The sequence below is a fragment of the Meleagris gallopavo genome, chromosome 5, assembly GCF_000146605.3.
Source record: "Meleagris gallopavo isolate NT-WF06-2002-E0010 breed Aviagen turkey brand Nicholas breeding stock chromosome 5, Turkey_5.1, whole genome shotgun sequence".
NCBI lineage: Eukaryota > Metazoa > Chordata > Aves > Galliformes > Phasianidae > Meleagris > Meleagris gallopavo.
In genome coordinates, this window is record NC_015015.2 from 2,236,226 (window position 1) to 2,249,891 (window position 13,666).

General features: G+C 36.1%; 1 protein-coding gene across 5 annotated transcripts in view; it reads right to left on the minus strand.

Annotated features, from left to right (window-relative positions):
* Positions 1–404: 404 nt before the first annotated feature.
* METTL15 (methyltransferase like 15) overlaps positions 405–13,666 on the minus strand; it is a 93,845-nt gene continuing 80,583 nt past the window's right edge. For 2 of the 5 annotated variants that reach the window (XM_003206088.4, XM_019615235.2), the window contains exons 4-6: positions 12,109–12,300; positions 8,918–9,096; positions 405–1,946 (exon numbers count right to left, since the gene is read on the minus strand). In XM_003206088.4, coding sequence (XP_003206136.1) covers positions 1,501–1,946; positions 8,918–9,096; positions 12,109–12,300 — 817 coding nt within the window. In that variant the 3' untranslated portion in view covers positions 405–1,500. Of the gene's footprint in view, positions 1,947–2,053; positions 2,120–6,359; positions 6,460–8,917; positions 9,097–12,108; positions 12,301–13,666 lie in introns of those variants that run through there. The other 3 variants (XR_004159794.1, XM_019615238.2, XM_019615237.2) reach the window with 3 other exon arrangements.

A 13,666-nucleotide genomic window follows, 5' to 3' on the forward strand; every position in this document is an offset into this window, starting at 1 on the left:
CAGAAGTGCCATCATCATTCACCTGGTGTTTTAGATTACTAATCTATGTTATCATGACCAAGCTTTATCAAAGAATTAAACAATATTCAAGTATTTCAATGAACGTTATAGGTGGTTAATCTAAATTTCAATTTGTTTGTATCAATATAATCCTAAAAAACCTCCAGAGAAATAAGCTATGTGAAAAGGATGCTTGATGAAAGTCAAGACTGGAATGATCCAGTGTTCTTTTGAAAGCTAATGAAGTAGTTATTTAGCTCAAAGTCAAATACTGCATTTTTTTATTCTCTCTGCCAGTCTCCAGTCTCTTCTCTACAAATGATATCCTGCTACAGATTTTGTTATTCAAATATTCAAATAAGGACTTCTTTTTTCCTTAAAAGATGAGTCAGAGGTCAAATAAGTTGAAACATGCTATTATGTAATCATTATTAACATGCAAAAACAGCAACAGCAATGAATTTTTACAATACAATACAAATCTACAGCTAAATCCAATTCATTTATCTTAATCAAAAATATATTACCAATTTACTAGTTAGTATGCTATCCAAGTAGGAAACTGGCGTTAGTAGTTCACTTATAAAAATCATTGCTTACCTACAGTAACTCTTAAGACATCATCTGCAAAGAAGAATACTTTGGAAAAGTCAGAATAGGCTGGTTAATAATAATTTCATCAACACATGAAACTTTTACTTGACCTATGCGCAGAATTTAGGACTACAGGAATAACATCAAATTATCAAATTACAGTACAAATTTTCCTCCTGTTTGCTCACTGCTTATAATGTCCAAATGCAATACAGAGGCCTTCTGAAGTTCCTTTTTTCTCAAGACCTATTCGTTATTTAAAATCAATAAACATTAAATAACCAGGCTACCATATATGTAAATATTTTCTTACTAACAGAGGTAAGAGATCATTCATAAATTCCTGGATTAGGCATAAGGTTATGATATCAATTTATGCAAGATCAAGCTACTGTCATACAGATGCTAATTCAACAAATCAACAGACATCAGACAGTTTATACATCAAGATTTTTTTATATCAGGAGTTCTTCAGCTAGCTTAAAAAAAATACGCCAGGTTAGAACAGCTGGTTGACTTTGTTGTATGACATCATCAGCCATAAAAACATGTCCATCTCAATCAGCTACTGAATTTAGACTGGAAGTGTCGGAGTTCTGAGTTGAGTCTGAAGGAAATATTTTGAATATATCAAAACTGGTTTGTAAAAACTTTAGTTTTTGTCCTTTTTAAAGATAAACATTTTGTATAATCAGCAACACCCACTCGTAACTTATTTTACTTATTTTATTACTTTACCTTTTGATATCCTACTTTACACCCTAATAATGAAGTACAATGATGGGAACAATGTTTTTTAACAGTCTTTCCCATTTGATTTTTCTGTTGGATGTTATCTGTCCAGTTAGTCCTTCAGAAAATGAAACTTTAGGAAATGATACAATTATATAATGATTCATTTTTATTTCAGAGTTTAACAGCAGCTCTTAGCTTGGCTGACCTCGCTCTTGGATTTGTTAGAATATCCTTGGCCTGGGGTGTGAGAACTTTTTTCTGTATGAAAGTCCACTTTGAGTTGGATTTTCCATGGGGGAATTCTTGTGTATTTTCTTCCTTGGAGCAATTTTTCAGAGCCCGTCTTATCTTCTGCCTTGAGCCAAGATTGTACTTTTCTGTCATGTCTATTCCATGAAGAAAACGTTTAATGATACGATCTTCTAGTGAGTGGAAAGAGAGGGCTACAAGACGACCTCCAGGCTTTAGAAACTTCTCAGCTGTCTTCAGCCCTATAAGGAGTTCATGAAGCTCATCATTTACAAATATTCGTAGACCTTGGAAAGTTTTGGTAGCAACGTGTGTAGGTCTCTGAAGCAGATCTTTTCGTGCATACAATGCTGATGCTGGAAAAGCACCTGTCATACATTTGGAAAAGGCACATGTCACAATTTTGTTATTTCCACATTGCTATTCTGACATTAATCCATGTATGCATGATGACTTTAAATGAGTGCATACTTACCAAAGAACCCTGAGTGAGCTTCCTTCTTTTAAATGCATAGTTATCTTCTGCTTTAGATCCCCTTTCCTGAAAGTAAACCCTATTATACTGAGCTGGCTTGCAGGTTTTCCTACAATCCATTAGAAGTGCTTTCTCAAATGCTTCAAGTTAAAATGCAAAACAGCTGTTTGTGACAGTTCATTTTATGCTTTTAAGGCAAGTCAAAAAAAAAAAAAGATGGACACTAATTTTTAACTGTTGCTTTCTAGCTTATAATAAATATATTTTCATACAGAGATATAATGAAAACAATATTTTCATTTCAATTTACCTAGTGGTAAGTATTTTTCAATTAATTACTTAAAAGCTTAGAAGAGACATTCTTGTTTGGAGATAAAAATTCTTGGTCACTAAACCAGTGTTCCTTCAAATGTTGATGAAAGGTCCTTAAGAAATTTAGAAAATGCAGCTAACATTGCCAAGTTTTGACACAGCAGAACACACCAAGGAAAGAATTACTTGGAAGAAAAATCACTAGCTTAGGAGACACTGGTGGCAATAAACTCCAGAAACTCTGTTCTTGACCTTCCCCCGAGATCTTATGAGTTATTCAAGCCTCTTTATAAAAAGACTGAAAATTTGATGGAAACTCTAATATAGCCTCATTTGATGTATTTTAGGCTTGAACCTTCATTATCAAAGTACAGAGCAAAGAACTGGAGATTTGATGGATCAAAGTAAAAAAAGTACAAGAGCCTACAAGATCTATGAAACCTGAGTAAACTTATGATCTATTATGTAAGTAAACGCAGAAGTCATAGGAGCACATAAATGGAAATAATTATTTTTCTAAAGAAGAGGGTCCATTAAAGATAAGACAATACATCACGCATGTATTAAAAAGCCTTAATTCTATTCCAGTACTAAACTACAAAATTATGAAGTAATGGATTTGAAGTAATTGTAGTTAATAACCAAATAACCAAGTAATTGATAATCAACGTAATGGAGAAACTATTTTCTTCAAAATGGGCAACTAATAGCTACAGATACAAGGAGTTTGCTCAGAACTCTTGAGTAGTTATTAAAAGAAGTGTCAGGGTCAAAATCAGTATATAATGCATTCAAAAAAATACATCAGGACACACATACTGCAATTGCATTCACTAAATGACTAAACATACATGGTTTTGCATTCTCCATAAGACCTGTCTTAAGTTTCAGTCAGAGTAAAAGTTTTCTTCAACAGAATTCAAAATAGACACATCAGATACTTGAGTATCTTTTGAATTCAGCTACAAAAGTCATGGGTTCTTGACTATGGAAATGGATTTGAAAATTACATCAGGCAACAAGTCTACTTCTTTCTTCTTCCAAGCCTCCATTTTAAAAAAATTGAAAACATACCTCACTCTTCTTTCTGCACTTCCAAAACCAAGCCTATGTTCACTCTACTGAAAACAGCCATAACTTGAATGAAAAAGCACAGTTTCCATACAAAGTATTTCCTACTAACAAGCTAGTGGCTTAGAATGCACTACACATTTTCTTCCACCTAACTTTACTTGTACTGTTCTACCATTTTTATACAGAATCTCCTTTCACTTGCAACTTGCTGAAAAATTTACAGCTGTGACGTCAAGAGCATCAGTTTCACACTTTCAATTTTGGACTGTTACTATCCACAGCTGGTGTTCACCTCTAAAAGTAGATCCACAGCATTTTTCACTGTTGTATTTTAATAGTCTATTTTAGCAGCCTAAATATTCTCTAAAAAATACTGCTAGCTTTCTGAGGATAATCTATTTCTGATATTCTAAGCATATTCCAGCTTCCAAAAGTATCGCAGATAAAAATGAAGTCAACTCACAAGAGTACAAGATGAAATTTTGGTACAAAACTGAGCGCTTATTGATGGGAAGCCTAGAATGAGATTCTTTACTTAAATTTCCACAGTCAATCTCACTGGAATTTTAGTGAAATACTCAAAAGTTTTAAGTTCTATGTCATCCAAATATCTTTGACTTTTGTGAATGAACAGGATGATATACAGATCTACTCAAAAGTATTTCCTACAAGTCACGTGCTAATCTCTGGTCAGATAATTGTCCAATGAGGTTGAGTGCAATGTCTTCCCTCAATAATTTTCTTTGTCCATGAACTTTGTTTCAAGATATCTATAAACTAGGAGGTAAATTTGAAAAGTGAATCCTTGCAACATAGATTTATGACAAACTTGGAAGAGAAATAAAGAAATTAAGATCCTAATATATTCTGCAAATACATTAACACATTACAAGCCTCAGATGAATATGGGCAAACAGCATCGTTGGGCATATATACTGGTACAGAATCCAATTCAGGAAACTGGTAAAGAAATATAGCCACTGAGTAGTTTTATGCAACCAAAAACCCTAACTAAAACCATAACATCTTAAAATGCAATGGCTTATTGGTTTGTCTTTAGAGATTGCTATCAGCTAATACATATAATTTGTGGTACTGATTTCTGTCACACATATGGACCTTCATCTCTTTTAATTAACACAGCAGATATAACCTATGTGCCACTTTTTTTTTCTATTCACTCTTAGCCCTCTGGTATTGTTCAACAAAATCTACCTGTATTTTCTGCAAAAATCTCTCACCCAGCCCCCTCCGATTACCACAACACTAAAAGAAAACCCTTCCTAGTAACAGGCTGTACAATGTACAAAAATACGTATGTAAAGAACTGTATGGGAAGCTTGCAAAATGAATTTCATTCATAAAAGCATCGCACTTCTGGCTAGACAACTGGTCTGAAATCCCAGTGAGAGAAATTATCATTTTTTGTTTTGGGATGCCCTGATGCTACTAACACTTTTAAAATTGAAACAGATTCACAAGTTAAAATGTATTGAAATTCTTAAGCTTGTGAATGAAATTAGCAACGTGCTGTGCCTGTCAATAAGAACTATTAAAGTCCCCGGAGTGCATGAGTGTGGGAGAGTTTAAAAATTAATTCAGATTGTGCACCTGTTTGCAGGAATTCGTCTGTTGAATTAGAATTGCATTTAATAAGTTTCTGTGACGCAACTAATGTCCTTTTGTCTAGGCTCCCTCAGTACAATGTTAATTCCCACTCTTCTGAAATTCTGGCAATATTACCAATTCCATACTGATCAAGTCAATAAACGTGGACCAATCTGAATGAGATTGGCTTTACCTATTAAAGCTTTTTAAACTGTTGTTTCTTTAATATCTCATCATTAGCTCCTTTCAAGTCAAATCCAAAGGATTACCACATACCTAAATGTCACTACAAAAAGAAAATACCAATTGTGAAAACAAACAAAAATATAAAAAGTTATATTACCCACTTGAAACAAAAATTGAGAGTTGCATAGAAAAAACAATAAAATAAACATCTAAAAAATCTCACATTTTCTAACCAGTTTTCCCACCTATCCGGTTAATTCTACAATTTCAAAACAGAACACAAAAAGCTTCAGCAACAGCTATCAGAAATGTTTCTTAGTTGACTTCCACACATCTATTCACAGATGTTCAGCTAAGAACGTCTGTTCATTATCACAGATATCTGCAATGAAAATTGGAAGCAGTAAACTGCTGGAGAAAGAGACGATGTGATAAAAAAAAAATCAGTGATAAAAAAAAAAAAGAACAATTCTTCCTTTTTCCCCTATGTAAACTCTAGACCCCATAGATTACTCAGAGACCTCCTTATTCAAATGGATCAAAAGCTTTTAGAAGAACTTTTTCTCTTTTTTTTTTGGTAGGATGTTATTCAATGGCAAAGACTGTAGAAAGACAACTTCCAGGCTCTACGCCAAGAGTTAGATGGACTTGTTTTCGTGAACTGCAACAAAAGACTGTAATGAAATGTGTTGATACCTGAGCTAGCCTCAAGCTGTTGTAGGCAAACTCAACATACAGACCTATTTATAATTTTTTTAAGCTGTACCTCAACATTCTAATTCTTGTCGATACAAACTTTAGAAATGTCTGATTGTCATGTCACTGTTGTGGAGGTGGGTGTTGGTTTTTTTCCAGTTATATCCTTCAAATTTATCTCCCAATCAATTAGTAACAGCAATATATCTTCTAACTCTTTTCTTTTTATTTCTTATATAGTCTAGACTAGCACTTGCCTTTTCCAGTTTCGGTCTCGTATAAATCTAGCTTGAATTCACGGGGATTCACTTAGCAGCCAGAACTTTGGAGTTCTAGAAAATCTGAAGTCATACTAAATGATCACATGAAAAAAGAATAGGGACTATATATGAATTATCAGGTATTCAAATCAACAAAGAGATAGATAGAAATAACCAGTCTACCTGACTAGATTTTTTGCTTGTATTCTGGCTTCTTAATCAGGCAGAAAATGTTCTTGTTCTGGAGATATAACTGTGCTCCGATAGAATCTGGAAAATTTTAGTAATAAAATCTCATGTTTTAAATGATTCAATTGCTTATTTTTAAGGACTTGGCATTTAACTAATAAGTCATAGAGCTTAATCTGCTTAAATCCTTAACTAGTCAAGGTTTTCTGAGCTGGGCTACAAGAGGATTCTACAGCTGTAATCTCTGGTCCTTTAGTTATTGTTTACCTTAATAACTTCATGGATATCAATTTGCAGAAGAACTGATTATCAATTGAGCTGTTAAACTTACCAGAAATTTTCTTAATGTATACTCAGTTCAAAAACTAGTAAAGATTTACCTTTGATCTCCTTTACTGGAGAAATCAAATTAAAACTGTAGAAATTTATACCCAAAGAGAGATAAATGTAGTGGTCCTAAAACTGTTTTAACTTACACACTCCACAAAAAGTTCAAAACACATATTTACTGTCTTGGCAGGAAAATTTTCCTTGGCATGCTCAGTAAAAACTGCCTTCCTGATTTCACATATTAAGCAGCTCTTCCAATATATTAGAGTTTAACGTGAGAAGAAAAACCCTGTCACTGAGGCAGAAAGTGACCATTAGGTGACAAGTCACAAGCAATCCATTAAACTTAAGGGGATCGCAGAAACACAGCATGGTTGAAGTTGGATGGGACCACTTGGGATCAATCAATCCCAATCCCGCTGCTTCAAGCACAATCATCTAGAGGACATTGCCTAGGATCACACCCAGGCAGGTTTTGAATATTTCCAGAGAAGGAGACTCCAGAACTTTTCTGGGCAGCTTGTTCCAGTGCTCTGTCACTCTCACAGTGAAGAAGTTTTTCTCACATGCAGACAGACTTTCCTGTGTTTTAGTTTGCACCCGTTGCCTCTTGTCCTGTTACCGGGCATCACAGAAAACAGACTGGTCCCTGCCTTGGTACACTCCCCTAAAACATATTTACACACTATTAAGATTCCCTCTTCAGACTTCTCCGGGATGAACAGGCCCAGCTCTCTCAGCCTTTCCTCATAAGGGTGATGCTACAGGTCCCCAACTATCTTGGTTGCTCTCCAGTAGTTGTTTGTCCTGTCTTGTTTGAACTGGGGTGCCCAGAACTGGAGACAGTACTCTAGATGTGGCCTCACTAGGGCAGAATTGAGGAGGAGGATCACCTCAGCCCGTTGGTGTGCTACTCTTTCTAACGCACCCCAGGATCCCATTGGCCTTTTTGGCCACAAGGACACACTGCTGGCTCATGGTCTGCCCACTGTCCACCCAAACACCCAGGTCCTTCTCTGCAAGGCTGCTCTCCAGTAGATCAGCCCCCAGACTGTACTGGTGTGCATGCGGTTATTACTTCCTGTATGCAGGACCCTGAACTTGACCTTGCTGAACTTCACGATGCTTTCCTCTGCCTATTTCTCCAAGGTCTCTCTGAATGCAAGTGTAGTCCTCTGGTGTATCTGCCAGTCCATCCAATTTGCTATCATCAGCAAACTTAGTGAGGTTGCACTCTTCACCCAGGTCATTGATGAATAAGGTGAACAAGACCAACCCCAGTATAGATCCCTGGGGGACACCACTAGCTAGTCCTCCAGTCAGATTCAGTGTTGCTGATCATAACATTCTGAGACTTGCCATTCAATCAGTTCTTAATCCATCTTGCTGTCATTGTTTTTTCAAGTCTTCAGAATACAGACATCCTTTAGCATTCAGTAGTGAATAGTGATACATTTGGGTAACAATTTTAAAGTTCTAAATTTAGTTGATGACAATTTATAGCTGTTAAAGACCCAGTAATTTTCACTTCTTGGTTAAATAAAAAGTCCCGACAGTATATATTAGAATGTTAAGGCACAGTATTTCTATCATACATTTTTCCTTGGAAACTTTGATTCAAGAATACAAACATGAAGGTTTTAAATGTGAGCACAGCTGCTGCCTAACTACATTTTGTTCATGTTGTTTACAGTTAAGAGCAGGTAAGATGAAGTGTTTCAATAGGTGCTTCAGGCTGCTCTAGTTGGCATTCACAAGATGAAGCAAGCTACGTATTGCTTTACTTTTTGCTTCCTTGTGCTTTAAGCAGAGGGAACAAATCTAATTTCATTCATAATTGGAAATTGCCATCGTACTTTCCTTCAAAATATTAAAATGTAGAAAGTTAGAACTATGAGATGCATATGACGTATCTGATATTTGAATGCTTACCAATAGCTGGGACAAAAAATTCCCTAGGCTGCTGTCATTCTCTGTTTTAACTTGGTAGGCAAAATGATAAATCGCTTCATGTAAAATCTATTATTAAACTAATCTGCAAAATACAGTATAACAAGTGGGAACTTACAGGGAAAAAAGAGAACTGACATCAGAGCAGAATAGGCAGGATCAGATCCTGCATGATTTCAAGTACAAATAGATCCCTCTGGGACTTTGGGGATTAATATTTTTTCCTCTTTCAGCCACTGTGAAGAATTAATGAGGGTACCTGCAACAATGCTTGCAAGCTGCTGAGTTCTGGTGATGGGATATATGCTGCGTGCCTGAACGATGGCTGAAGCGATTTTCTTGGCATGCTTCTCCTCCCCGTATGTTCTCAGGATGGACGCAAGTGCCTGTTGATCTAAAGCATTCACAACATCAGCAGCAGTGGGCATGTCAGGGTACCTACGCACAAGAAGAGCCAATTAGTTCACTGACGTCAGTATTCATTGACAAGAGGTGAAGCTTCATAGCTTTGAGACAAAGTCAAACACACACAGTGCATACAAGTGCCTTTGAGGTTTTCAAGTAAGAGACAGCAAACCTATGAAAATGCACTTCTTGTTACTTTAAGTGGAGTTTGTTCCTCAATATCAATTAAAACAGCTGAAACTTCCAAGTATGATCATAAACTATGTCTAATGACTTGACGAGGATAAATACAGTTCAGTATCATGCTAAATTGGAAATACTGTGTGACTGTTCCTGTTTTGACAGCTTTAGAATATAAACTTGCCCCTTAAAGGTTAATTTTAGCTACCTTACAATATACATTGTTTTTCTTTTTTTTTTCAGAACTGATCTCAAGGATCTTTTCTTTCACATCTCCTGCTATGAAAACAATTGCTTGTGAAAACAATTCAACTATACATTTCATTAAGAGGCATAAAAATTTGTATCCATATATCCTTTTTGAGAGAATATAAGTGATCCAATATGACAAATGAAAGGAATTATTACAATTGAAAGGGTGTAAGTCATACATATGTATTTATTTTAATCTGTGCCACTTCACTATTGAAACAGTTCAAAGTATTAACTGTTCATCATCTAAGGATTAACTAATGTGAAAAAGCATGCAAACTACTCAATAAATTCTCTCCTACAAAGACACTAGCATGCTGAACATTTTTCAGGCATTCATTACTCTCCTGCAGAATCTTAAAAAAAAGATAACAAAACTTAGATATCAGAAGCAAGGTGTATCATAGCAACAACTGTAGCAGAAGGCTTTTGTTATGCCACAGGTAGCCTTTGTTCTTATATACCCTCACACGTATATATCCTCATGATGTAAATACAAGTCTGAAGTTCAGACTTATGAAATCTGAGGGCTGAATCCCAGTAGGATCACGCGAGATTTTTACACAAAAATACAGAAAGGGAGCATCAAGAAATTTGCTGTGCTAAGTCTTAATGTGGTAGAACGATTGCTTAGAAACAGAGGTTTCCTGTAGGCTCTATGTGAACAACTAAAGACCAAATTACATTTCTTAAGACTACACGTTCAAAACACGAGACAAATAAATTTTCATACTCCTAGTAGTAATACATTATACATTTATTGCCACCATCTATGCAGCACAGATCTCTGTCATTTTCACATAAAAAGCACAACACTACAGGAATATATATTAGGTCATTTGAAGATGAAAACCGCTGTATAAGTGTAATTTCATGCTCCTGAATGAACTCAGCACCAATACTGATTATTTGAAATATGGGTGATTCATTTAGTAATTGTTAATTTAACAATTAAATGAGGCTGATGTGCCTCCTGAACAGTACAAAATAAAACCAGCAAGTCTGCTAAGGAAAGTGAAATAGCATAACATTATTCTAGTACGTTAAAAGCAACTTTGTGATCAGATTTTAACTGTTGCATATCACCAACAGGATATATATATTTTTTAGATTTAATTTAAGGTTCCTCTTACAGAGAGGTAAATGGGTCAGGTGGCCATTGTAAAAAGAAGGGAGGAACATAATTTGGTCAAGTGATCATTCCATGAAAACTAAGTGCTGCAAAAAAAGGAAAGGGTACGCAGTAATGAATTGTGAGCCTGCAGATAAAGCAGTCTGAGATAGGGCAGAAATAGCTGGAAAACAGGCCTCAAGTTGTGTAGAAACCACACAGAAGGGCTCCTGGGGACAATATAACCTGTACAGACCTTGCTGCAATGCAGCCAATTAACCAAGTTGGCTGAAACCAAGGCTAGATATCACACAAGGACCAAACAGGGAAGGGCAGAGTAGCTTCCTCTTTTAAAGAAAGAAGGGAAAAAAACAAATTGTCTTTCCTACTCACCTCCCAATGAAAGGAAACAGGAATCCTAACAAATGTTTTAACTTAATATGTTAATAAAATCTGGTTAATAAAATCTGGTTTTCTTTTTAAACAAATAAAGTAGCATGGCCAGTAAGAAGGTTATCTTCCCTCTCTACTCTGCCCTGGTGAGGTCATACTGGGAGTACTGTGTCCAGTCCTGAGCTCTCCATTTCAGGAAAGGCAGGGAACTACAGGAGGGCTGGTATCTATGGATTATTAGAGACCTGGTATCTATGAAGAAAGGCTGGGAGACCTGGGACTGTTTAGCCTGGAAAACAGAAGACTGAAAGGGGATCTTTCCAGTGATTATAAATATTTAAAGAGTGGGAGATGAGGAAAGTTGAGGCTCTATTTGGTGGTGACCAATGACAGGACAAGGAGCAATGGGCAGAACTGGAACACAAAGTTCCATCTGAACACAAGAAAGAACTTCTGACTTTGAGAGTTGCAGAGCATTGGAAAAGGCTGCCCAGGGGGGCTGTGGGGTCACCTTCTCTGGAGCTATTAAAAATCCCCCTGGATGCTCTCCTGTGTAACCTACTGCAAGGAACCTGCCTTAGCAGATGGTTGGACTCAACGATCTCCAGAAGTCCCTTTGGACCCCTACAGTTTTGTGATTCTTCAAAAGCCTCCAAATCTTCCTTGTGGAATGCACTACAGAAAAAGATCTTGAAAATTCATCTCAAAGCTCTGGCTGAGTGTCCTGTCAACATAACAGTACTTGGCATCTTCTTTTGCTTTCCATAATGTTATCAGAATCTTTAAGCCTTACCGTAAAACTTGTCCTTACAACTGTATACCACACACACCAAAAAAGTAAGATTTGAACAGTGTAGTTAACATAAATATTACTAGATTAATGACGTATCACTGGAACGTTCCTCTTGTTTTAAAAAAGAAAGGAACATAGCCAGGATTCTAATTATTGAAAATTTAAAAAAGTTTTGTAGCAAAAGATTGACAGTATATTTGAGCAAAATTAGGTACAATTTTATTATGTGAATTCTTCTCTTTAGTAGGAAATGAGATACACAGTGTTACTGAGCACACAGTTGAGTTCCAAGGATAAATATTTTATTAACAAATACCTGTCACTATCCATCCTCATGTCCAAAGGTCCATCCTTCTGCAGGGAAAAACCTCTTTCAGGTGTATCAAATTGCATAGAAGAACATCCAGCATCCAAGAGAACTCCATCTAGAGTTCCAGGCTCAACTCCTGATGAGATTAACAAAGCCTCTGACTGGCTAAACTGTCCTAGAAGAGCTTGAATCTGTTTCCTGTAAGAAAATCAGAAATAAAAACCCTCATTTTTAACAGTGCAGTGTTTTCACTTCGTATAGAAGGAATTAGTTGGTAATGCTCACTTGTCTCACTTGTAATAGTGATATTCCCAAAGTAACAATTTAGGTACTTTTCATGTGCCAGCATGCAAAACTGATTCTACTCACCCATCAGTGGTTATTAAACTTGTCTTTACTTCCTTCCTGCTTAATCTTAAAATGCTCACAACAAATCAGAAACCTGATAAAATTTCATTTTTCAGTATGGAAGAACTCAGAGTCATCTTTCACATCCAATGGGAATTCTCTGACCACCAATTATTCCTTACTCTGGGCATGACTCCTAGTTATGGGATGCCAAAAAGCAGAAAAAAAATGAATGGTTCTTGGACCTAAAGTAAAGCAGGCAATGTGGAATATGATGGCCCAGTCTTGTGGTTCATACTCTTCTGTCAGGAAACAAGTCCTTAATTCTTGCCATGGGACAAATACTTGTTTTTATGGTAGTTGTCAATTCAAAAATAATTGGGCAAAATTACATGCACTGGATCAAAAGCAAATAAAAGGTAACAGTATTGTTTTTTCTTGCATTAAGGTGGTTCTTGCTTAAGATTCCTCTCCTGGAGAACAAAAGTGGCATGGTAAGGGAAAAGAACATCTCTGAGATGTCCAGCTCTCTCTTGGCATCTAAACACATATGTTAGATTCTAATCTATCTATCTATAAAGGCGACCTACCAGCAAATCACTTATTTACTTACTGTTAAAATTTCAAAAAAATTTACAAGTTTAACCTATGTGCTGCTGTACCTGCAGATTTTTAATCTCTTAATCAGTACCTGCAAACAATCAAAGAAACACACAGAAAACAGTATATTTTGTCACCTAGAAATAAATCACTGACTCTACATTAGAGTTCTGATATTGGCTGGCTAAGTGCTCCTCAGTCTCATACTCAAATTGACGCAAGACACTCAAGTTAACTCACATCACTGTTAAAGTTACGTGGGCAATGGTGAGTGGATGGAGAGCACAATCCCTTACTACAAAAGGACAATGCTTGTATGTTTTCTGAGGAGTCAACATTATAGACTTTCTGGAAAAAAAACAAAACAAAACTAAAAAACAAAACAAAAAACCAAAACCACAACCTCCCCCAAAACAACTGAAATTTAACTTTTTCAAACATCAGCTTAAGTCTAATCCATCTTTCAGGTCAGTTTAACATAAACACAACTAGCATTATTTCTATCTAGCTGACTCCAGAGATCGCAATTTTATAAGAGCTCATGAACAGGAGGGAATCAGAACTGTTTTTTGTATCCATCCAATTAGAGTGAGGAAATGCTACCAAGGGAAAAAAA